Source organism: Sarcophilus harrisii, chromosome 5, assembly GCF_902635505.1.
Source record: "Sarcophilus harrisii chromosome 5, mSarHar1.11, whole genome shotgun sequence".
Classification (NCBI taxonomy): domain Eukaryota; kingdom Metazoa; phylum Chordata; class Mammalia; order Dasyuromorphia; family Dasyuridae; genus Sarcophilus; species Sarcophilus harrisii.
Genome location: NC_045430.1, coordinates 91,587,355 through 91,610,746, shown reverse-complemented (window position 1 = coordinate 91,610,746; position 23,392 = coordinate 91,587,355). Strand labels below are relative to the sequence as shown.

The 23,392-nt window shown below is 34.8% G+C and overlaps 1 protein-coding gene across 1 annotated transcript in view; it reads right to left on the bottom strand.

Moving 5' to 3' along the window:
• Positions 1–2,273: 2,273 nt before the first annotated feature.
• TFCP2 (transcription factor CP2) overlaps positions 2,274–23,392 on the bottom strand; it is a 62,136-nt gene continuing 41,017 nt past the window's right edge. Inside the window, exons 6-15 of the mRNA XM_031937880.1 lie at positions 22,550–22,702; positions 21,037–21,147; positions 20,315–20,403; positions 17,944–17,992; positions 17,635–17,728; positions 9,661–9,751; positions 8,113–8,255; positions 7,344–7,486; positions 4,818–4,869; positions 2,274–4,191 (exon numbers count right to left, since the gene is read on the bottom strand). Coding sequence (XP_031793740.1) covers positions 4,154–4,191; positions 4,818–4,869; positions 7,344–7,486; positions 8,113–8,255; positions 9,661–9,751; positions 17,635–17,728; positions 17,944–17,992; positions 20,315–20,403; positions 21,037–21,147; positions 22,550–22,702 — 963 coding nt within the window. The 3' untranslated portion in view covers positions 2,274–4,153. The remainder of the gene's footprint in view (positions 4,192–4,817; positions 4,870–7,343; positions 7,487–8,112; positions 8,256–9,660; positions 9,752–17,634; positions 17,729–17,943; positions 17,993–20,314; positions 20,404–21,036; positions 21,148–22,549; positions 22,703–23,392) is intronic.

Sequence of the window (23,392 nt, the reverse complement as noted above, 5' to 3'; positions counted from 1 at the left end):
ATGTGAAAAACAGGAAGATGAAGCTCGAGGGGTCAAGAAAAAGGGATTCTGGTTGAATAAAAGGTCAAAGACAATTATATGGAGAATCCTAAGGAAAAACATTAACTAGAATCTTAAATGAAAAATCTAGTCAGTTTTGGGGAAAAACAGGGGAAATCTACAGTGTTTAATATGAAACACATGCACCTTACTCTAAGCCAAGAATTAACCTGGAGCTCATAAAGTTCCTTTTAAAAAACACTTTGATTGCTATGTTTCTTTTAGGTATTTAAAAATATGGGGAAGGGACCCATAGAATTTGCCAGGCTACCAAAGGAGTCCAAGACACAAAAAGACTAACCATCCCTACTATTAAACAAAATACAGATTTTCATAAGATGACTGTTACATAGAATGATTATTAGAATTCATTTAAAAAGTTCTAATTTTTTGAGTGAAATTATATAATGTATATAAATGTATATGCAAGTTTTAAGGAATCTAATTTTTTTTTTGGGGGGGGAAGAACCACCTGTGGGATAGTGGATAAAGAGCTGTTGAATCAGAAAGATCTGGATTCATATCCTGCCTCTGACACAGTGGCAGTGTGACTGGGCAAATCATTTAACTTTTCAGTCCCCCTCAGCAATTAAGATTGTCAATTTCAGAGCAGTTACCCAATCTGCACAGGTTCACCCATTTTTCCTGCCGAGATGAATGAAATCATAACCCCATCTTCCTTTCCCCACCTCACCAAATTAACCTCCTAAATAAACCTATATTTGTTATTATCAGAGATAAAAATGAACGAATGAGTATTGGGCTAAAAGCAATTACTCAGGAAATGGAATAAAAGACCAAAATAAAAGGATAAACTAATGCAACAGAGGTCTTATACAGGTAACCAGGAAATTTAGCAGCTTAAAGGTAAGATGGAAGAAGAATAGGAGAAACTTGTAAAGTGGGCAGTAAAAAATAAAACCATGAAAATAAAATGACATTTTATAGTGGAATCAATAGGTGTTGAAGTTGCTCCCTTTTTTGGCAAAATATACATTCTTACCTCAAGTCTCTCTTCACCAACCTCAAACAAAAGTATCCTAGGTCCTTTCTCATTTAATCTCTGATGTATGGCTAATAAAACCAAGTTCTGTTTTGCACTACTATAGTATAAAGAAATCTTTTTGCTAAGGTCTTCCTGCACAATTCAAGAAATACATCAACTACCAAAAGGAGAAGCAGGAAAAAATGACAATGCTTATTCTACATGACTTAGAACATAAATTAGAGCCTAAGTAGGTGGGGCATTTGCCCAGGTTCTGTTGCCATCAACAGAGAGTTCCTAACACTCTAAACAATAACAATGAGGAAATTCCTAGAGAAGCTCCATGGCCAAGGAAGCTGAAAATATAGAGGAAAAAACAATAAAATCCATTTTTCAGGAGCTGGATTCTTTTTAGCTCTTAATTCACAAACTAAACACCACACCTAGAACTGTTAAAACACTTGCTAGATGGGGAAAACTAAAACAAGAATGAAGCTCTTTTAAATTTCATTTAAAGGTAAAAATTAAAAATCCAGCTCTTCACAATGATGTAATTTTAGGTTATCTGAAAGAGAGGCACTGAGACTCCACAGTAAAACTGTTATCAGACAAATTATGGGTCCAAAAAATGAGCCTGTAGAGCACTGGCCTTCCTTTGTCACAGCAAACTAAAAAGAATATACCAATAGCCAAATTCTCCTTTGTCACTGACTGCTACAGAAAGCACCATGATTCTGCCCATCTTTGTGGTTCACACTGTTCTTAAAGTGACATGGGTTAGCAACTGGTTCCATCAACTCAGACTTTACTTTCAAACATTTTGCTCAGACATGTCATTTCTCATTTGGTTGGCTATTATCTCTCTTGGTAGTACTCACATCTTCCTATCTTATCAGCTCCTTCTCTCCATTACCAACTCCATCTAAAATTGAGATGTCAAAATGATTTACACCGTGAACCTAGAAATTATTTGAGCTTGGTTTGGTTGCATGGATTGTGAAAGTACTCTCATTGTTTTGTACATCAAAACCAACTGGTACATCAACCAACCATTTTCTCTTCCTCAGAATTTTGAATTGGACTCCTAGTAAGGATTCAAGTCTTTATTTTGAATGGTTCAGAAGTATCATTTTTCAAAGAACGGCTAAAAGACAGTGTTTAAGTTAAGCAAGTTGTGATTCCATGTCTTTTCTTGGGGGGGGAGAGGGGAAGGAGTGAGGTGTGGAGGAAACGAGTGGAGCCGGACAGCTAACTATCAAACATCTTTATTTCTTCAACTTAAGTAAAACAAAAACTACTTTTTAAAAAATTTCATTTCAGGTACTTATTGTAGGTTTCATTATTATACAATCCTTTTAAACTGACACACAAAAGAGGTCTAATAAATTTTCTTGGCAATAAAGACAGCCTACTAGTAATCTGAGGGGGTCTCACTTTAGGAGACACAAATGTATGTCCATTATTGGGACTTTGAATACTTCTCTCCAAACACTATGACAATTAGCATAATCTATGACAAATGTATCATGAGCTGACACAAGAAGTGAGGTCAATGCTGAGGAACCTTTGGCTATGATGAATATGTGGCATAACTGTGATTATTCCCAGAAAATGAGAACATCTGAGAGATATCCTCCAAAAGTTATGTCAAGTTGGTTTAGTAAAAAACTTTTGTAGAAATAACCAAGAAACCATTTTTAATCTTTTCTACCTTAAAGATTTTCAATTTGCTTTAAAACAAAAGAAATTAGATTACATTGCAAGATAACTTTAATGGACAAAAATTTCCTTTGTATAAAAACCAATTAAGTTTTATCAAGTGCTTAAAAAAAAAAAATAAAAATCCAAACCCATACAAGAATCTTTTAACATTGTCTTCTTCAGCTATAACTCAATCAGTAAAAGAAATTTTAGCAATCTACATGTAAAACAAGAAAGGTATACCCACAGTCACAGACACAATCACTTTTTTAAGTAGAACACATATGGGAAGGGTGTGAATACAAATATCATAGAAGTCTAGATTTGAGAGCTAAAAAGGACCTTGGAGATCACTTTATTCACATTATTTATTTTATAGATAAGAAAAGAAAGGCCCAAAAGGATTAAGTTGCCTAGTATCACAGAGTCAATTAATGCAGAGTTAAGAATTAGAAGCCAGGTCTTGACTCCTGGTCTAGGGCTCTTTCTACTCAAGAGAAAGACTCTCTTAAAAAGTACCCAGTTAAGAATACTACATAAACATTACATTAGGAATGAGGGCACAGGACAGAAAGAGAAAAAGGTCCTATATATTAAAAGGTCTGAAAACTTCATTGGGAAAAATTAACTTTGGGAAGAACAATCAGTGCTCAAATCCTGCCAACTTTACTATGTAATAGCGCTCCTTCCCCACAAAAACACCTCCCCCCCCAAAAAAAAAAAAAACCCAAAATGAGAATGAGCCCTTATATTTCATTTCAATATTTCATTCAGTGACCCTACTGGTGGATCACTTTTGGCAGCTGTTTCCTTGATTCTCCATGTAAACTCACAATTCCCTACAGCAATGCAGGATCACCATGTAGTGTCAAGAGGGTAATGGCAGAATATATACAGTATATAGGGAAATTTTTTTTCCCCACCATTTTGCTTTCCAGGAATAAGTACACTGCTGTGAAAGCAGAGACTGCAAGCATGTCATGGGGGAGTTGGTTGCTGGGTAGTCTAAAGAATAGAGATATTAATTTTTATTTATATATTAGAAACAAATTACATTGCTCCAGATTATCATAAAATTTAGCGTAGTTCAATTAAACATCACACAATTCCCATCATCATTATGCCCTACATAAAATCTAAATGATGTGACAAGTTTCTATTAATATTCAACAACAAAGTCCAGAAATTATAACTAACAAATAGCTGCAGAACTGTATGCCAGGAAGGAGTTTGTGTGTGGCAAGAGGGTTGGGGCAAGGAATGGAGGACTGGGATTTACACCTCTGGAGTGTAGCACCACCCCACCTCCCACTCTCCATCAGTCAGGCTCCTGCAGACTTCCAACTCTCTATCCATATCCCTCTGCAAGAGGGGGAGTGTCCAAGGGGAGAAGGAAGCAGCAGCTACCCAGCATGGGATGTTCCCCTTCTATTTCAAAATGATATGGTAGCTATCATTGGTTTCCGCTGAAAAAGAAGCAGAAAGATCATTTGTTGCATCCAAAACACAGCAAGGATGGGGAGAAGTGTGATAGATTCTTAGAAGAGAAAGGTCAGAGAAAAAACAGAATTTCTTAGCTTTTACAACAGAACAATGCATTCATAGCATAAAAGTAGTAACAAGTAACATGAACTATTACTGGAGGCAGGATGACTGCCACTAACTGAATAGCTAAGAAGTGGTTAATAAACATTAATAATGGCATAAGATAATTTATATTAAACAAACTCTTAAAACTTGTTTCCTCACTAACATAACACAACTAATACTACTTTCCTTTTCTTCCTCTCAAAGAGACGAAAAATGTATGAAAAAATCTTAAGTATTTTAACAAGTGGTAGATTGGAAATATAGGCATCCTGATGTAGTGTCTGGAGATGCTGAGTATTAGGAAGATTTGAGTGACACACTTCTAACAGAGTGGTTATATGACTTTAAGCAAATCACTTAATTCTTAGTGCTTCAGACAACTATAACTTGCAACAGTTGCTAATCTATTTTGGTAGAGGGAGTTTCATCAGAATACTACAGATGAAATTACAGATCAGACCAAATTAAAAATATATGTATATTTTTGTTGCTCTATTATTACCTTTCATCGTGTCCAGAACAAAACAGGCTTCCTCCTGAAAGTTCTGAATCATCTAAAAGAAGCAATAAAACTTAGTGAAAAAAGAAATGCTCCAAATTACTTATATAAGAGAAATGTAAATTAAAACAACTGCGCATCATCTTACATTCATCAGATTGGTTAATGTGACAGAAAAGGAAAACAAATGCTGAAGAGGAATATGGAAAAATTGGGACCCTTATACACTGTTGATGGAATTGTGAAATGGTCCAACCATTTTAATGAACAATTTGGAACTATATCCCAAGAGCTATACAAACTATGCATATCTTTTTGATATAACAATCCCACTATTAAAGCTGTATTCCAGAGATCAAAGAAAAGGGAAAAGGACTCATATGTACAAAAAATATTTATAGCAGCATTTTTTGTGTGTGGCAAAGAAATGGAAATTGAGGAGAATTCCTCTCAATTGGGAAAAGGCTGAACAAGTTATGGTATTTGAATGTGACAGAATACTATTGTGCCATAAGAAATTAGGAAGGGGATGGTTTCAGAGAATCCTGAGGTCTATGTGAACTGATGCAGAGAGAAGGAAGAAGAATCAAGAAAACACTGTATATAGTAACAGTAACGTTGTAACAATGGATCAATAATGGATGAACTGTGAAAGACCTAGCAATTCTGATGAATATGATTCACCAAAATTCCAAAGAAATTGTGATGAAAAGTGCTACTACCTTTAGATACAGAATTGAAAAAGAACTCATAGTGCAGACTGAAGCATATTTCTCTCTCTCTTTTTTGGGAACATGATTAATGCAGAAATATGTCTACATGACTTCACATGTACACTAAGCACTGTATTTCATGCCTTTTCAGTGAATGAGGAAGGAGAGAATTTGGAAGTGAAAATTAAAAATTAAAAAAAGAGACTAAAGTTTCTAAATTTAAACAGAAAGCTACTGGACACACATTAAGCACATTAGTTCAGTGACATTAATCAACAAACATTTATAAACTTACTATGTTTGAAGCACTATGCTAACCACTGAATATACAAAGATAAGTAAATCAAACAGTCCCTGCCTTCAAGGAGCTTAATATTCTAATAGGGGAGAAAACATGTACACATATGAGTATATACAGGATATATACAAAATGAACACAAGATAAGTTTGAGGAAGGGATGTGGACTGAAGATAATTTGTGGAAGGGACCAGTGCAGGCTTCATAAAAAAAAGTGGCACTGGAGCTAAGTCTTAAAGACAGAATAAGACAGAGGGGTGATGAGAGAAGCATTCCCAGCAGGGGAAAGCAAGTGCAGAGGAATCAACAGATGTGTGATGAAGCATGTCATGTGTGCCAAACACTGAGCAGACCACTATGGTTAAAAGAATTAGAGAAGAAGGAGTAAAAATGTAAGAAGACTGGAAAGGCAGAAAGGAGGCTAGATTATGAAACACTTTAAATGTCAAACAGGAGAGTTTATCCTTGAAGCCATGAGAAGCAATGGAGTTTATTCAGGGTAGGTGACAAGATCAGATAGCAAGTAGGAGAAAATGGAGAGCTATGGAGAGATTAGATTGGAAAGGCATGGACAATATACCCAAAGTAAGAGGCTGTTGTTGAAGTTCAGGTGAGAGATGATGGAAGATCTCAAATTAGAGTGGAGCTTTGAGTGGAAAGGAGCAGATATTTGTAGAGATGTGGAAAAATGACAATTTGGCAACTGACTGGATAAGTGGGGTGAAAATTTAGGATGATACTGAGGTTGTAAAGTTGGGTGACTGGAAGGACGGTTCCTATCACTTAACAGTGATAGGTAAATCTGGAAAAAAGGGTGCTGGTTTTGTTTTTTTAGAGGAGTGGGGGAGAGAGAAATAGTAATGAATTCTTTGTTGGACGTATTTGAGATGCCCAATGACTATTTGGTGCTGTGGGATTGCAGCTGAGAAGACTACAACTAAATATACAGTGACACAATAATTATTAAGGTGTTATTATGTGCCAGGCATTGTACTAGGGAAAGTGCAATAGTGGAGATAAGAAGCAAATAACTATGTACATACAGGACACATCATACAGAGTAGATGGAAAATAACCTTAGAGAGAAAGCACTATCAACAGAGGGTCCTGAGAAAGGTTTTTTATACAATGTGGAATTTTAAGTACTCCTGAAGGAAGAGAGGTATTTGGGAACCATTTGCATTGAGTTAGTCAGCTTTTATAACATTTCAAGTAAACTGAAAATGGTTAGCTTCTTGAATTCTCTGCCTTTGAGCACACACCCCTCCCACCATGGGGTCTTGAATAGGAAGACTATCCTTCTAAACTCAGGTTCTTTATATGGCTAGTCTTCAAAAACCTTTAGTCATCTGCCCTCTTGCTCAGATATTTCACGTGTTTGAAGTAGACATTTTAGCTGTAAGCAGAAAAAAGAAGTCTGACAAAGAACAGTACCTAGGAAATTTGATTGGAATTGTATTATATGCTACTTTCTGGAATGTTAAATTGCTTGATGATAGAACTCTACTCAGAATTTACCTCATCACTGATGAGCACATGGATTCCTGTTGGCCCCTGTTTGTAGATCTGATTGATCTGACAAGGGGAAATACTGAAAAGCTGAGCAATTTTCTCTGTCAGCTCAACAGTTGTCAATTCTTCCAGAAAGATGGCATGGTACACTGCAAAGTGAAGACAGAATCAGGAGTCAGGGGCAGATTGTTTCCTAAGTAAGGATATTCCTGCATAGTTAATCAACCAATAGAACAATCAAAAAGTATTCATTGCTTTCCTACAATGTGCCAGATATGAACTAATTACTAGGAATATTATAAAGGCAAAAATCACATAGCTCTTACTCTCCAGGAGCTTAAATTCTAGAGGGAAAAACAACATGTACATATGTTGGTAAATATAAGGTAGATACAAAATAGATATAAGGTGATTTGGGGAGGGAGGATGTTAGGTAAAATGCTTCATGTAGAAAGTAGCACTTGAATTGAGTCTTGAAGGAAATTAAAAATTCTAAAAGGAGGAACCTCTTCCAGGCATGAGGGACAGAAAATGAAAAAGTAGGGAGAAAGAACATGTAGTGCTATGTATGAAGAACTGGACCAATGAATTGAAAGGAGGAAACATAAAATTAGAAAAGAAGTTTGGGGTTAGCTTGTGAAAGGTTTAAAAAGGTAAACAAAGAAGTTTGTATTTGACCCCAGAAATGTTGCTTAGTGGACCCCTATCATGTAAACCCTTGGATCTTCTTCTCACCTCTCTTCGAATCCATCTTGTTTTCTTCTCAATGACTTACCAAAGAAAGCACCACTTGAGTCTCCATTCTCTTGTTTTAGCTGCTGCTGCGGTGTTGGCTGCTGTTGCTGGTGCTGTTGCTGCTGCTCTCTCAACTGCAAGGATTCCTGACAAACGTAAATTGTCAGCCTGGGCCTCACCATCCTAGGGAGGAAACATCTTGTAAGGCAGGCACATTTTGTGAGACACCAACTTTAAAGGTAACAATCAATACTTTGTGACCAATAAGACCACTTTCAAAAGAAACTAAAAGTATAAATTCCATATACTATGGACCAGACCCAAGATTTGTTTCAAAGAACTCTCAGCAGACTATATTGAGTCAACATCTATATCATAATCCAACCTGTTTTCTTGCGAATACATTCCATCACCTACCAATGTGACATTAAATTGCTTATAAATGAGGCTTTTTGCCCTACTCCTTTCTCCTTAAAATATCACAGTTTCTATTAAAAGGAAAGGATCTGTGATCTAGCACTTAGTAGTGAAGAGCCAACTTAATAGATATTTATTGACTGATTGATTTCAATGGCATAAACTCTGAAGTGAGAAAACTCCTTATCAATGCATGTTGGCACTTTCTTTAAAACTTACAGTTTTAGGGCGTTATCTGGAGCAGTGTAGTCAAACTCAACTAGAAATGAATCCCTGCCTGCTGCATATTGGCTTAGAAAGGTACAGATCATCATTATCTATGCTGTATTGTATGTTTACTTTATTTATTTATTTATTTTTTTTTGGGGGGGGGGGGGAGGAGGAGGTTGTGAGGTAACTGGGATTTAGTGACCGGGATTTTAGTGACTAGCTGGGTCACACAGCTAGGAAGTGTTAAGTATCCGAGGGCAGATTTGAACTCAGGTCCTCCTGACTCCCACTGCACCATCTAGCTGCCCCTACTGTATCTTTATTTATTGTATTAAACATTTGCCAATTGCATCGTCCTTGGGAGCTGTACTTGCAGTTTGCCAATTCTGGCCTAGAGCCCTTGGGGGCAGCGTTTAAAATGTCTTGCCAGGGGGTAATAAAGCCAGTCTCTGTCAGAGAACTTGAATCCTGACCTTCATGGCTCTAGGTCTGGTTTTCTATCAGCACCCAGTCTCTCTTCAAGCCAAGTCTTAAAATCTTACTTTTTCTATAAAGTCTTCCCAAACTCAAAAACTCTAAAATGTGCAAATGCTAGTCATGTAGCTAATACAAATATTTTGTTTCTAGGCTGCAGTCACTACTTTAAATTGTGCTGGCACATCTAGCATGCGTTTATTATAAGTGCTGTCAGAGCAATAAGAAGGCAGGGGATGAATACATGATATCTAATATACAATGAGTACTTTTAACATTCAAAATGGCCTCTGCTCCATTTCATTCATCCCTAAATTACAGTATAATTTCTCTTCCCCAGATAATAAAATATGTGGTAAGATAAGGAATCCTCTGGGCCATAATGAACAAATTTTGACAGGGTAGCTAAGTGCACCACAAAATACTGTGGATCTCACCCCCAAACCAATGTGTGAAACCTAAATTTACCCTAAAACTAATTACATACCGTCCCTTTAAAGAATTAAAGAGTCGGATTCCATCAGCAGGGCCACAAATTTGAATAACATCATCTCTGGTTAACTTCAATAAATCTGCACCTAATAAACATAAAACAAAAACGTGGAGAATAAAGCAAGTGTCTGTTACACAAAACAACATGGATTTTAAAGAAAATCTTATAATATTGAATAGAATCCACATTCCCTTGTTTAAGGTATTATATGGGACAAAATGCAGAATAGTAGGAAAAGTACAGTGATCTCCCTCACAAAACTCCAAATAGATCTAGGAAACATGGCAGACACAAATCTGATGGGGAAATGCAAGTCACAGTGAATTACTTTTCCTGCTCTATCAGCACAAGAAGACAGAGACCTGCAGGCCAGAATTGAGTAAGAGGAGCAGTGGGCACCAGGGTGAGAAGCAGTCCAAGGTCCATCCTGGGACTGAAGCCTGAAGAAGAGTAAGGCAAGAATTTTGGAGCAAAGGGATGGGTATAGTTTCATCTTTTTCCCAGCAGAGGTGCTCAGGTGTCTGATGCTGGCCAAACTAAGGATAACTATCAGTTATTACTGGATCAGACTGCTTCAATAGTGCTATTGGTTAGCAGGTCTAAAGACTGTTTGAGATACCAGAAAAACATTCACTGCCCCAAGAAAGCAGCAACTAGAACCACTTTAGACCTTATCTCCAGCAGCACCAGAGCCCAGCCCTAACAAGTACAAAAGCAAGAAACAAACTGGTCTGAATCAATTCATTGTTGAAGAGAGCCACATCTGTGAAAATTGATCATAGTATAATCTTGCTGTTGCCATATATAATGATCAGGAAGAATGAGCAAAAAACCAAAACAAAACCACACCATGCTCTCTGACTTGATATCATTGATATTGTTAGGTGTAGGAGATTAAAAAAAAAAAAGACTCATCTATACAGAAATACCCCTAGCAACTCTTTGTGGTGACAAAGAATTGGAAATTAAGGGGATGATCATCAACGGGGGAATGAACGAACAAGATATAGCATATGATTGTAAAGGAATGACTGTGCTATAAGGACAAGATTAAAATGGTTTCAGAAAAATCTGGGAAGACATAATTTGATGCAAAGCGAAGTGAATAGGACCAGAAGAACAATGTAAATGATCAACTGTGAAAGAATTAGCTTCTTTGATAAAATATAATGATCCATGAAAATTCCAAAGGACTCATGATGAAAAGTGCTATTTAGCTCTAGATAGAGACTGATGAACTCAGAGTGAAGACAAGCATATTTTCTTCTTTTTTGCTTCTTGATCTTTTTTCCCTCTCCAGAACATGGTTAATGCAAAAAATACATGTTGCACGACTTTATATATAGTGAGTATGACATTTTTTATCTTATTAATGTGTGGAAGAGGGGGCTAAGGGAGGGAAAAAATTTGAAACTGAAAATAAAAATAAAATTACAAAGAAAAAATCAGAATAAAAAAAATTCATCAAAAAAAAAAAAAGCCTCAAAGAAAATTATAGCTTGAGCACATTTTTCTTTTTATTAAAGCTTTTTATTTTTCAAAACATATGATGGATAATTCTGCGACATTAACTCTTGCAAAACCTTGTATCCCAATTTTCTTCCCCCTCCCACCCCCTCCCTCCCGCCATGGCAAGTAGTTCAATATATGTAAAACATATTTAACGTAATAACAATATATTAACATATACTAGATATATGTTAAATCCAATATATGCATACATATTTATGCAATTATTTTGCTGCACAAGAAAAATCAAATCAGACTGGAAAAAAATGAGAAAGAAAATAAAATGCAAGCAAACAACAACAAAAAGAATGAAAATGCTATGTTGTAAACTACAATCAGTTCCCACAGTCTTCTGAGTGCAAATGGCTTTCTTCATCACAAGATCACTGGAACTGGTCTGAATCATCTCATTGTTGAAGAGAGCCACATCCATGAGAATTGATCATAGTACAATCTTGCTGTTGCTATATATAATGATCTCCTGGTTCAGCTCATTTCACTTAGCATTAATTCATGTAAGTCTGTCCAGGCCTCTCTAAAATCATCCTGCTGCTCATTTCATATAGAAAAACAATATTCCATAATATTCATATACAATAACTTATTCAGCCATTATCCAACTGATGGGCATCCACTCAGTTTCCAGGTTCTTGCCACAATAAAAAGAGCCCCACAAACATTTTTGCACATGTTTTCCTCCTTTAAGATCTCTTTGGGAGATAAGCCCAGTAGAAACACCGTTGGATCAAAGGGTATGCACAGTTTGATAACTCTTTGGGCACAGTTCCAACTTGCTCTCCAGAATGGTTGGATCTGTTCACAGCTCCACCAACAATGTATTAATATTTAGGCACATTTTCAACTACAATTTCTTTTTTGTTTTGTTTTATTAAGGCATTTGGGGTTAAGTGACTTGCCCAGGAAGGTCACACACTTACGAAGTATTTGGCCTCCATCACCTAGCTACCCCCTCAACTACAATTTCTGAAAGCAATAAGATAAGTATTTGAAAAGAGTTAAACTATGCCCAAAGGACTATCACATTGTACATATCCTTTGATCCAGCAGTATTTCTATTGGGCTTGTATCCTAAAGAGATTATAAAAGATAGAAAGGGATCTACATGTGCAAAAATGTTTGGCAGCCCTTTTTGTTGTGGCAAGAAACTGGAAACTGAATGGATGCCCATCAACTGGAGAATGGCTGAATAAGTTATGACATATGAATGTTATAGAATATTATTGTTTTATACAGAAATGAGCAGCAGGATGAATACAGAGAGTCCTGGAGAGACTTACATGAACTGAGGCTAAGTGAAATGAGCAGAACCAGGAGATCATTATATATAGCAACAGCAAGATTATACTATGATCAATTCTCACGGACATGGCTCTCTTCAACAATGAATTGATTCAAACCAGTTCCAATGATCTTGTGATGAAGAAAGCCATCTGCACTCAAAGAGAGGACTGTGGGAACTAAATGTGGACCACAATATAGTATTTTCACTCTTTTTGTTGTTTGTTTGCATTTTGTTTTCTTTCTCATTTTTCCCTTTTGTATCTGATTTTTCTTGTGTAACATATTTGTGAAAATATGTATAGAGGAATTGTACATGTTTAACAAATATTGGGTCACTTGCCAACTGAGGAGGGGGAGAAAAGAGAAAAAATTTAAAAACAGGGTTTTGTAAAGGTGAATGTAAAAAATCATATATATATATATATATATATATATATATATAATAAAAAGCTATAATTTTTTAAAAAGGGAAAAAAAAGAGTTCAAAATGTTTTTTATAAATAAAATGATGGCACTAAAGGGGGAAAATAAAAGAGCCATGGAAGAAAAACTGGAAAGGGAATTATAGTGTGGTATAAGTCTTGGTACAAAACTTTGCCTAAATGATGTAGAAGAGAGAGAGGAGAGAAAATTTAAGGATCACTAGACTACTTGAAAGTACATATTTTAAGAACTCTTAAAAGGAAACTGTTCAGAATCAGATAACAAAGCAGAACCAAAAATAATCCACTAGTTACCTCCTAAAAGAAATCCCTAAACAAAAACTCCTGGGATTATCATAGTCAAAATCCAGAGCTTCCAAATCAAAGAAAATATACTGTAATCAGTCAGAAAGAAGGAATTCAATTACCAGGGAGTCACAAAAAGGATTGCACATAATTTAGCAGCTACTACTACAATGAAGGAGTAGAGAGCTTAGAATATAATATTCAAGAAGGCAAAAGAGATAGGCTTTTAAAAAGAATAATTTACCCAGCAAAACATCATCATATGGAAGAGAGGGGGAGGAATGAACTTTTAATAGAGAACATACTAGAATTATTGGTGAAAAGATCACAGCAAAGTAGAAACTCTAAAGTTCAAACTCAAAGTGTTAAAGATAACAACTAATGAAAACTTATAAAGAGCTAAAGAAAGATAAACTGCTAACATACATTATGAAGAAATTAAAGTCATATCCTCTTTGAACTCTATCATCAAGAGGTCACAGAGAATTCTAATTAGAAGGTTTTGGAATGACTCTGTTATATCTTATTAATCTTAAGAAAAGAATGAGTGGGGGAAGGCTAGGGAAATTTATGTCACATCATCAGGGATACCAGTAAACATCAATATAATCAAGGATTAAGGTTGGGGAGAGCAGCTGACACTTGAAGTTTACTTTTATTTGAATTGATTAAAGGAGGTTAAAGAGAAAAAAAGATATACATATAAATAAACAGTTAGCTATAGAATTACATTTTATTTAAAAGGGAAAGAGAAGGGAAAGAGAAGAAGGGAGAAAGAAAGGAAAACAAACTAAGGATGTACAAAAATACTTATGTTGCTTTTTTAGATGTCAAAGAATATGGGGTGCCTATCAAGTGGGGAATGGCTGAACAAATTATTGAATATGAATGTGATAGAATACTATTGTGTGATGAAATGAAGAAATGAATGGTTTTAGAGAAATCTGAAATCTATATGAACTGATACAGAATGAATTGAATAGAACTAGAACATTTTATACATTGAATAAGTTAGAAATTTTCATCAATATAATGACCAACCACTATTCCAGAGATCTAAGGATAAAGAATGCTAACCAGCTCCTGATAGATAAATGAGTGAACATATGTACATACAAATACATCTATGTATGTATATATAGGTATATATGTGTGTATATATAAAAAGGGATATAGATTAGTTTCCATATGTTGGAATATGGCCAACATGGAAATTTGTTTTCCTTGAATATGCTTTTTTTAATTAAAAATTTTTAATTTTTTCCAAATTACACATAAAAACAATTTCTGATCTTCATTTTTAACAATTAAGTTCCAAGTTCTCATCCATCATTCTTTTTCTCCTCTTCACTCAGAAGGCAATCATTTTGATAAAAGTTTAAAAATGTGCAATCTTGGGACAGCTCGGTGGCACAGTGGATAGAGCACCAGCCCTGAAGTCAGGAAGACCCGAGTTGAAATCCGGCCTCAGACACTTAACACTACTTAGCTGTGTGACCCTGGGTAAGTCACTTGACCCCAATTGTTCAGCACACACACACAAAAAAGTCCAGTCTTACCCATGCATTTTTTGTTTTTGTTTTTGAAGTTTTAAGTTACAAATTTTATCCTTCTCTCCACCCTCAAAACAGTAAGCTATCTGATATAGGTTATATATGTACAACTAATGTAAAATGTTTTCATACTTTTAACTATATATGTTTATAACAAAAGTTTTATTTTTCTTTCATCTCAACTGGGGCTGGAAGAGAAGAAGGCAATTTTTGCTGATAAAAATTATTATTTGTTTTTGTATTTTGCTGAGATACTTGGGGTTAAGTGACTCTATCCATTACACCAACTAGCTACCCCAATTGAAATTATTTTTAAGAAAAACATAAGAATGTTTGGAATAGCTATAGTTATTAGAGTGACTTAAATTGTTTTGTTTTCTTCCCAAATTTCTTAATATAATCATTGTTTTAGAGAATGTATATGAAAACTCCAAATTAATAATAAGAAAAATGCAAAACACCTCTGAGGTTTCACTTCATATACAGCAAACTGGGAAAGATGACAAAATATGAAAATGATCAATATTTTAAAGGTTGAGTCAATACTCAAATGGATCTATGATGCCAATAATTTCTGAATTCCTTCTAATAATGATGATCACAACTCTTCCATGCAAGAACATCTGTATTTTTCTAAAAGTCTGACACATATCTTTCCGTTTTGTTCTTGTGTCTTATACACTATGTCAAATATGGAAATATGCTTGTATTGTACATATATAACCTATATCAGATTATTTGCTGTCTCAGTGAAGCAGGATAAAAAATTTAGAAAACAAAATCTTACAAAAATGAATGATGAAAACTATCTTAAATGTATATTTACATGTTACATTATAAAGTTTTTGCACAAACAAAACCAACACAAACAAGATTAAAAGGGAAATACAAAGCTGGGGAAACATTTTAACAGTGTTTCTGATAAAGGTCTCATTTCTTAAGTATATAAAGAACTGTGTCAAATTTATAACACTACAAGTCATTCACCAATTGATAACTGGTCAAAGGATATGAACAGACAATTTTCAAATGACAAAATTAAAGTCATCTTTAGTTATATGAAAAAATGCTCTAAATCATTATCAATCAGAGACATGTAAATTAAACAACTTTAAGGTACTACCTCAAACCTCTCAAATTGTCTAAAATGACAGGAAAAGATAATGATAATGCATAAAAGATAATGCATTGTTGGTAGAAATGATTCAACCATTCTCGAAATCAGTTGAGTTATTGGTCTCATCTTGGTACAATCTTATTTGGTAATAAGATCCCAGATTTTTTTCCATCCTTTGATATCTTCATTTCCTTCAAATATCTTCTAGTCTCTCAATACCCTCATAGTTATATCTTTTACAGCACAAGATCTCCTTTGTATTTACTTTGTCCAGTCTAGCTAAATTTTCCATTTTTGTTCTTAATGCCTTTTCTACCTCCAAAAGAAAAACCTGAAGGACTTTGATTTTAGGATGCAAGTGAGAAAATTCCACTCTTCCTAATGGAAATGGTTTTTGTGGGTTAATGTGGGAATGGTTTTTGTAAATCTTTTCTATTTCCCTTTGGTTTGTAATCCTTTTTTCATTTTAAAAATTATTATTATTATTTTTTGCTGAGGCAATTGGGGTTAAGCGACTTGCCCAGGGTCACACAGCTAGGAAGTATTAAGTGTCTGAGACCAGATTTGAACTCAGGTCCTCTTGACTTCAGGGCTAGTGCTCTATCCACTGTGCCACTTAATTGCCCCCCCCCCTTTTTCATTTTTATCCTTGAATGTTCTTGGGGTGACTTTGTTAAATTGTATATCTTGGTATCCTCAAAGCATTCTTTAAATTGATTTTATTCTCTATTACTTCTCTCTGCTTTATGAAATGATACTCCTCATAATCATCCAACATCCTTTTCCAGGAGATTTTACAAAGTTTATAGGCAATCCATCTCTCCTTAGCAAATAATTTAAAAGTTTGTTGTCAAAGGTATTTTCTGGATTTTTTTGGAAGCCTGTTGTGGCAATTAATTTAAATTAGTTTGACTTGTGGATAAAATTTTAAAAATTGTATTTAGTGTCAATATCATTCTTGTTTGTCTATTTGTTTATTTTCATTAAATGTCCCTATGAAAAGATAAGCACACTGTTGTTGGATCCGTAATGAATCCAATCATTCCAAGATGTAATTTGGGATTATGCAAAGAAAATTACTAAGACATCCATATCTACTGACTCAGAAATTTCACTGCAAGATACATACTCTAAAAAGTCAAAAGAGAGAAAGAAATGTCCAATATATTAAAAAATATTCATAGTAGCACTTTTTGTATTGACAGAGAACTGGAAACAAAATGATATCAATTGGGGAATTTCTAAGTAAATTGTAAAATAAAATGTGATGAAATATTATTATATTACATGGAAAAATTAATACAAGATAGCATGAAGAGTTTCACACGAAATGATGTAGAATGAAATAAGCAGAAACAGGAAAACAATCTATACAATAATATAAACTGAAAGAAAAATAACAAAAAATTGAAATTGCATGTCACTTTAATGACTAATCTTGACACTGAAGAAAAGACATGAGACTACATCTCCCCACTTTACTTCTTTACAGAGAAGGGAAAATATGGAAGGAGAATACTGCCTATCCTGTTAGACTTGATGTTTTATCGGTTTTCAGAAATGATTTTTTCCCCCCTCTTTTAAAAAATTCTTTAGTATAAATAATTCTCTGAGTAATCAGAAAATGAAGATATGTTTAAAAAGAGAAAAAATCTGATAGCTTCATAAAAAAAAGTGATTCAGAGCACACAGAGCCTTTTATGAGAACTAAAAAAGCATCACAAAATAGTTTTCCAGTACAAAGACAGATAATCCTAACCTGAGAAATTTGTGAAAAGCCTCGAGAAGGTGGAGAATCGATTGCGATGTAACCATTGTTGAGCTTCCTGAGGGGTAGTTGTTGGCAGAAGGTTCTGAAACCAGTAGTAAAAAAGAGTAACTTTGTAACTCTAGAAAAGTAATCTACTGCAGATACAACATACATATCAGATTCAGTAGCAATGCTAACTTGGGTCTAATCTGTTTACAAATTTTATGTACCCAAAAAATTACTCTTATTTATTCAATACCAGAATTCTCAAAGTACCTCTAAAGATGGCAAATAGCTAGCATTCAATGTATGACTTACATCTGCAACTGGAGGAGGTGGTTCTGGCTGGTGGTTTGGTGAACCATTCCTAAAGAGACATTTAAAATAAAAGAATAATAAGCCCATGATATCCTGAGGAAGAAAATGAAAGTCTAAATGCTTATCATCTCTTTTTTCTCTTTCTAAACAAAAGATCTTAATGTCAAATAGACAGATAGACATACAGAGTGTTTTAAAGATCTTGGTGCAGTTTTCAACGATAGATTTTAATTTAGTTTTATTAAGCTTCAAACTTCTCCAAAATGTTTGGAAAACTCTATTTAAAATGAGAAGGGCAGCGTAACAAGAACAATCCTCAAAGCCAGCAAGACATGGGTTTGAGTCTAGTCTCTGTTGTATATGTGGCCATGTTGTCTCTGAGAAATTCTGTAGGATGTCAAGTTGTAGAGAAGCTGCTGACTGGCACTGATAGAGGAGTGTCCTTACCCAGGAGTTCCCTAGACCAATGAAATAAAAAGCCCAGCCCTTTCTCTTCTATCTCTACAATCAGTATTCTCTATTCTGTAATCTAGGTACCATCAAGAATTTTTGATGCCTTTATTCTCCATTTCCAGAGTCCCACAGCAATTTATTTATTTATTCATTTATCTATCTATCTATCTATTTATTTTGCTGAGGCAATTGGAATTAAATGACTTGCCCAGAGTCACACAGCTAGGAGAGCAGCTTATTTTTGAAAGATTCATAACAGAGTGAAGGAGGAAAGGAAAGAATAAGAGAAAAAACTGACAAGAAAGCAAAAAAAAATTAAGATCTTTAGAATCATTACATAGACTATATAATCCACTTAATTATAAATACATTATAATGTCAGGAAAATGTTTGCATCTACAGGTTGTTGGTTGAACTTTCATCAGATAATGTAACCTAAATTGATTTCCCAACCTTCACTAACAGAAAACCCAGAGTCAAATTTAATGTCCATGTTAACAATTTTCTCAGATTGCTGGCAATGTCTTCTCATTCTATTTTTATTTGGCCTCTGTTTTGTTTTTATCTTTAATTGTACTATTTTTGTACTATGCTTAATCTTACAAACTTCCTAAAAGATGAAATAAGTTCTAAATAAATGAAATCAAACATTATGTAAATAGACCACCCCCACTATTTCTTTCTTTCTTTTTTTAAAATAATTTTTTATTGACAGAACATATGCCTGGGTAATTTTTTTAACAACATTATTCCTTCCACTCACTTCTGTTCCAACTTTTCCCTTCCTTCCCTCTACCCCCTCCCCTAGATGGCAAGCAGTCCCATACATGTTAAATATGTTAAAGCATATCTTAGATACAATATATGTGTGCAGAACCGAACAATTCTCTTGTTGCACAGGGAGAATTGGATTCAGAAGGTAAAAATAATCTGGACCACCCTCACTATTTCAAACCTGAATGAAACCCTTAGGAAAAGCCTAGTAGAGTCCAGAGTTTTAAATGCTAAGAGCTCTTTTCAGACAGTTTTCAACCACTGAGGCTTCCTCCTCATGTCCTGACTTGGTTTTTCCTTAGTCCTAATTCATTCTAGCCAGGATGCACCTCCCTCTCTAGGTCTCGGTTTCCTCACCTATAAAATGAAGAGGTTGGTCTAAATGATTTTTAAAGTCCCTTCAAGCTCTAAATCAATGACCTTATGATCTATAACTATTTTTTTGGCTTCTTGCCAGCTTTCATTTACTTCTGGAAATAAGAAGTTAAAAGAAATAATAACCACAGTATACATTTTAAATTAAAAGCACTTAACAAAGTGCTTCCATATTCATTATCTAATAAGAGACTTATAACAACCTTCAATATTCAAATACTAGTGGGCAATTACTTATAAAGTGTTAACAAAAAGCACAAAGGATATATGAAGAACTTTTCTATGGTACATATATTAAACAATTAAAATATGGTAGGAGACTTGCATCAATCTATCTGCACAGTACCCCTAAATTGACCACAAATGCTATTTTCATGAGTTAAAAAGATTGCAAAAGCTAGAGAAACCCTCAAATCTCTATTGATGCTAATCCAACAATGATTGCCAAATCATTGCTGCCAAAACATGGACCAGAGATCGTATAATAAATACAGAGGGAGAAAATGTGGGACATAAAGTCAGAAGACATGGGTTTGAGGCCCAACTCCAATACTTACTAGGCCTTGAACAAGTGTCTTATCCTACTTTTCTTCAAGAAAGGACAAAAATACTTATATTGCCTTTCTTAGGGATGTTATGAAGAAAGTGTCTTGTAAACAATAAAGCACTATAGAAATTATTTATCTATAAATGAACACCTCACTTCTAGAAAGATCATGAAAGGATATACTGAAGTTCAAACCAAGTCAATTCTATTTCTCAGACTTACCCTTCTCCAAGTGAAAAACTGCTATGGGAACTGTTAAATCCAGGTGATGGGGAATTATTGACATATGTGATCTCAGGCCATGGAGAACACTAAAAACAAAGCACAACTTAAACATGAAGTAGACTCAACAAACTTTGTCTTAATGTTCTTAAAAACTGTGATACCTGAACTGCAAGATAATATTCCTGAATCACATCTTGGTTCTAAAGTCCTGACCTCACAAATTTCCTCTATTTTCAGAGGTCTACATCCTTCTCCCAGGACCAATACCCATACCATACAAGGCAAATACAAGAATCTCATATCACTTTATAAATGTTTGGAGGGAAATAAATGCATTGATGAGTAGATGTTCTACCCCAAATTCTCTCTATACCATTAAAATGGTCTTTCCTTTTTTTTCCCCCCGAGGCAATTGGAGTTAAGTGACTTGCCCAGGGTCACACAGCTAGAAAGTGTCAAAGTATCTGAGACCAGATTTGAACTCAGGTTCTCCTGAATCCAGGGCTGGTGCTCTATCCACTGCGCCATCTAGCTGCCCCAAAATGGTCTTTCCTTAAAAAGAATAGTCTACTCTTCAAGATCAAAAAACAGAATAAAAGAAATAAAAATTGCCCAGCAGGTTTATCAGTTTTAATGGGGCAATAGGAAAGTTAATTCCCAGAAGAGAGGACAAATCACTCAAAAAAGCCCTAAAATGAACCCTGAAAAAATCATTTTACCTCTGTGAGTATAGTTGTCTCATAAGAAGGTTGGTATTTTTCCTTTTCATGAGGGGTTCGCTTCTCCATTTTCTCCCTGTCTGTTTTTTGCTTTCGGTCTGCTCCTTTGGGCTAGTATTAGAAAGATTTTGGTTGAAATATGCATTCTGGTAGAGATAAATGGACTAACATAGTTGGTAATCGTTTGGCAAAACCATACAAGCTTCCTTCAATCCCTAAGAGCTCAAAGAATCACAGAATTTGAGAGCTGGAAGGGAACTAAGCAACCATCTAGTTCAATCTATATATCTGAAAGGAACTCCTTTTATTAAATACTTGAAAAGTCATTCACCCTCAACTTGAAGACCTTCAAGAAAATACAGGTCATTACCTCTAAAGGCAACATTTTCTACTTTTGGTAACTTTTAAGTGTTTTAAGGGAAGGATTTATTTGGGGTTTTCCTCTAACATCAAACCTAAAATGCCTCCTTGCAACTTCCACCCCTTGTTTCTGGTTCTTCCCTGTGTGGCTAATTATAAAAAGTCAAATTCCTTCTTCATAGCACATCTCTTTAAATATATGAAGCTAAATTATCACCAGATCCTTTCAATTGACTCCTGTCTGGTATGAATTCAAGATCTTTCACTATCTTAGTTGTTTTTCTCTAGATACTCTCAGCTTAAACTATGCTGCCCAGAACTGAATACTCAAAAGGAAGACTGATGGGGGCAGAACACTAGGCAAATATCATCTCCTTATTCTGGAAAGGTATGTCTTTCTTTAGGTAGAAAAAAATGACATTAACTTTTTTGACTTTTACACCACCACACTGTTGATTAAATTTAGCGGAATTTGCAGTCCACTAAAAAGCCTTAGATTATTTTCAGATAAACTGCTAGCCAATCATATCTTGCCCATAGTGTATTTGTGGAGCTGATTTTTTTGCCTACTAAGTTTAAGATTTTACATTTGTTACTGAATTTCATCTTATTATACTGAGCCTACCCTAGTTCAGTGATGTCAAACTCATGTTGACTAAATTTGAAAATGTAATGTTACCTATATTTTGTTGTATTTTTATTTTATTAGATATTTCCCAATTACATTAAAATCTGATTCTGATCATACTTGGGAATTTTGTAGGCTGTATGTGGCTGGTAAACCATGTGTAACATCTTTGTTCTAATCTTTTTTTGATCTTGTCATCAATGTTAGCTGTTCCACCAATTTCACACGCATGTAATTTGCTTATTACTGACAATGGTTCAGCAATACAGCTATCAATTCTTTCAGTACTGGAGGATATTATTCATTGGAGAAAGGTAACTTGAATTCATACAGCTGAGAAGAATTTTGTCTCTGTATCCACACGAGAAACCCCAAACTGAACAGAAGTCACAATTAAGTCAGCATACTTCCACGTTAGGCCACATTTTTGTAACAATGTATTTGAAATGTAAATTTAGATTTCTGATTTGTTGATAACTGTTGAAGGAGACTGAGAAAAGGACAGACTCAGCAAAACAGCAATACCTTGAAAACTTTGATCTGACAGCTGGCTGAATGCAAGTGTTCAGTGTACTCTCCATTCTCATTCTCCTTGAAAGTGTCAATTTGAACTCGGAATGGCACACCCTTTTCTCCACCATGTTTTCTCATAGTGAACTCTGTACTGATACAATGTACCTGGAAAAAAAAAAAAAACACAAAAAACAAACCCAACAATAATAAAAACAATGCTCTTTTTGCTTTTTTAGCAGTTTTGATTACCTAGAAAAATCTGAGGAACCAATTCATTCATGAAGGTAATTAAAAGAGACATAATTTTTTACAGACTCTGGAGGGTAGGGCAAGACCAGAACTATCTGCAAGTGTTTGTTTCATTTGCTTTTCTTTCACACCTATACCAACATGGTTGCATATAATATTTAGATCATCTGGAGTCCCCAACTACAATCATTTTGGGGAAACAGAAGACTATCAGGATTTACTAGTATGATGTGCTATGCCCTCCAGATACCTGGGCACATGCTATTAATGCATTCTAAGGACTCCTAGACCTTGCCATTTGTTCTACCACCAAACACTTAAGGCTTTTCCATGTCATGCAAATGAGTTCTCTTACATGTTTTGTCTCTCTCAATTACAGCATAAACTCCTTGAGAGAAGAGGCTGTCTCACTTTTTCTAGCAAGTACTATATTAATAGTACTTAGCATGTATTAATTAAGTGCTTAGTAAATGCTTTTTCATTCATTAATTCGAAGAGGCTCTAAACCAAATGCTGAAATGTTGGTATTTGCATTAGTTATACTTTATCATATTATATTCCTTATTCAGCAAAACAATCAACTTGGAGTATTCTTTATCATTGGAC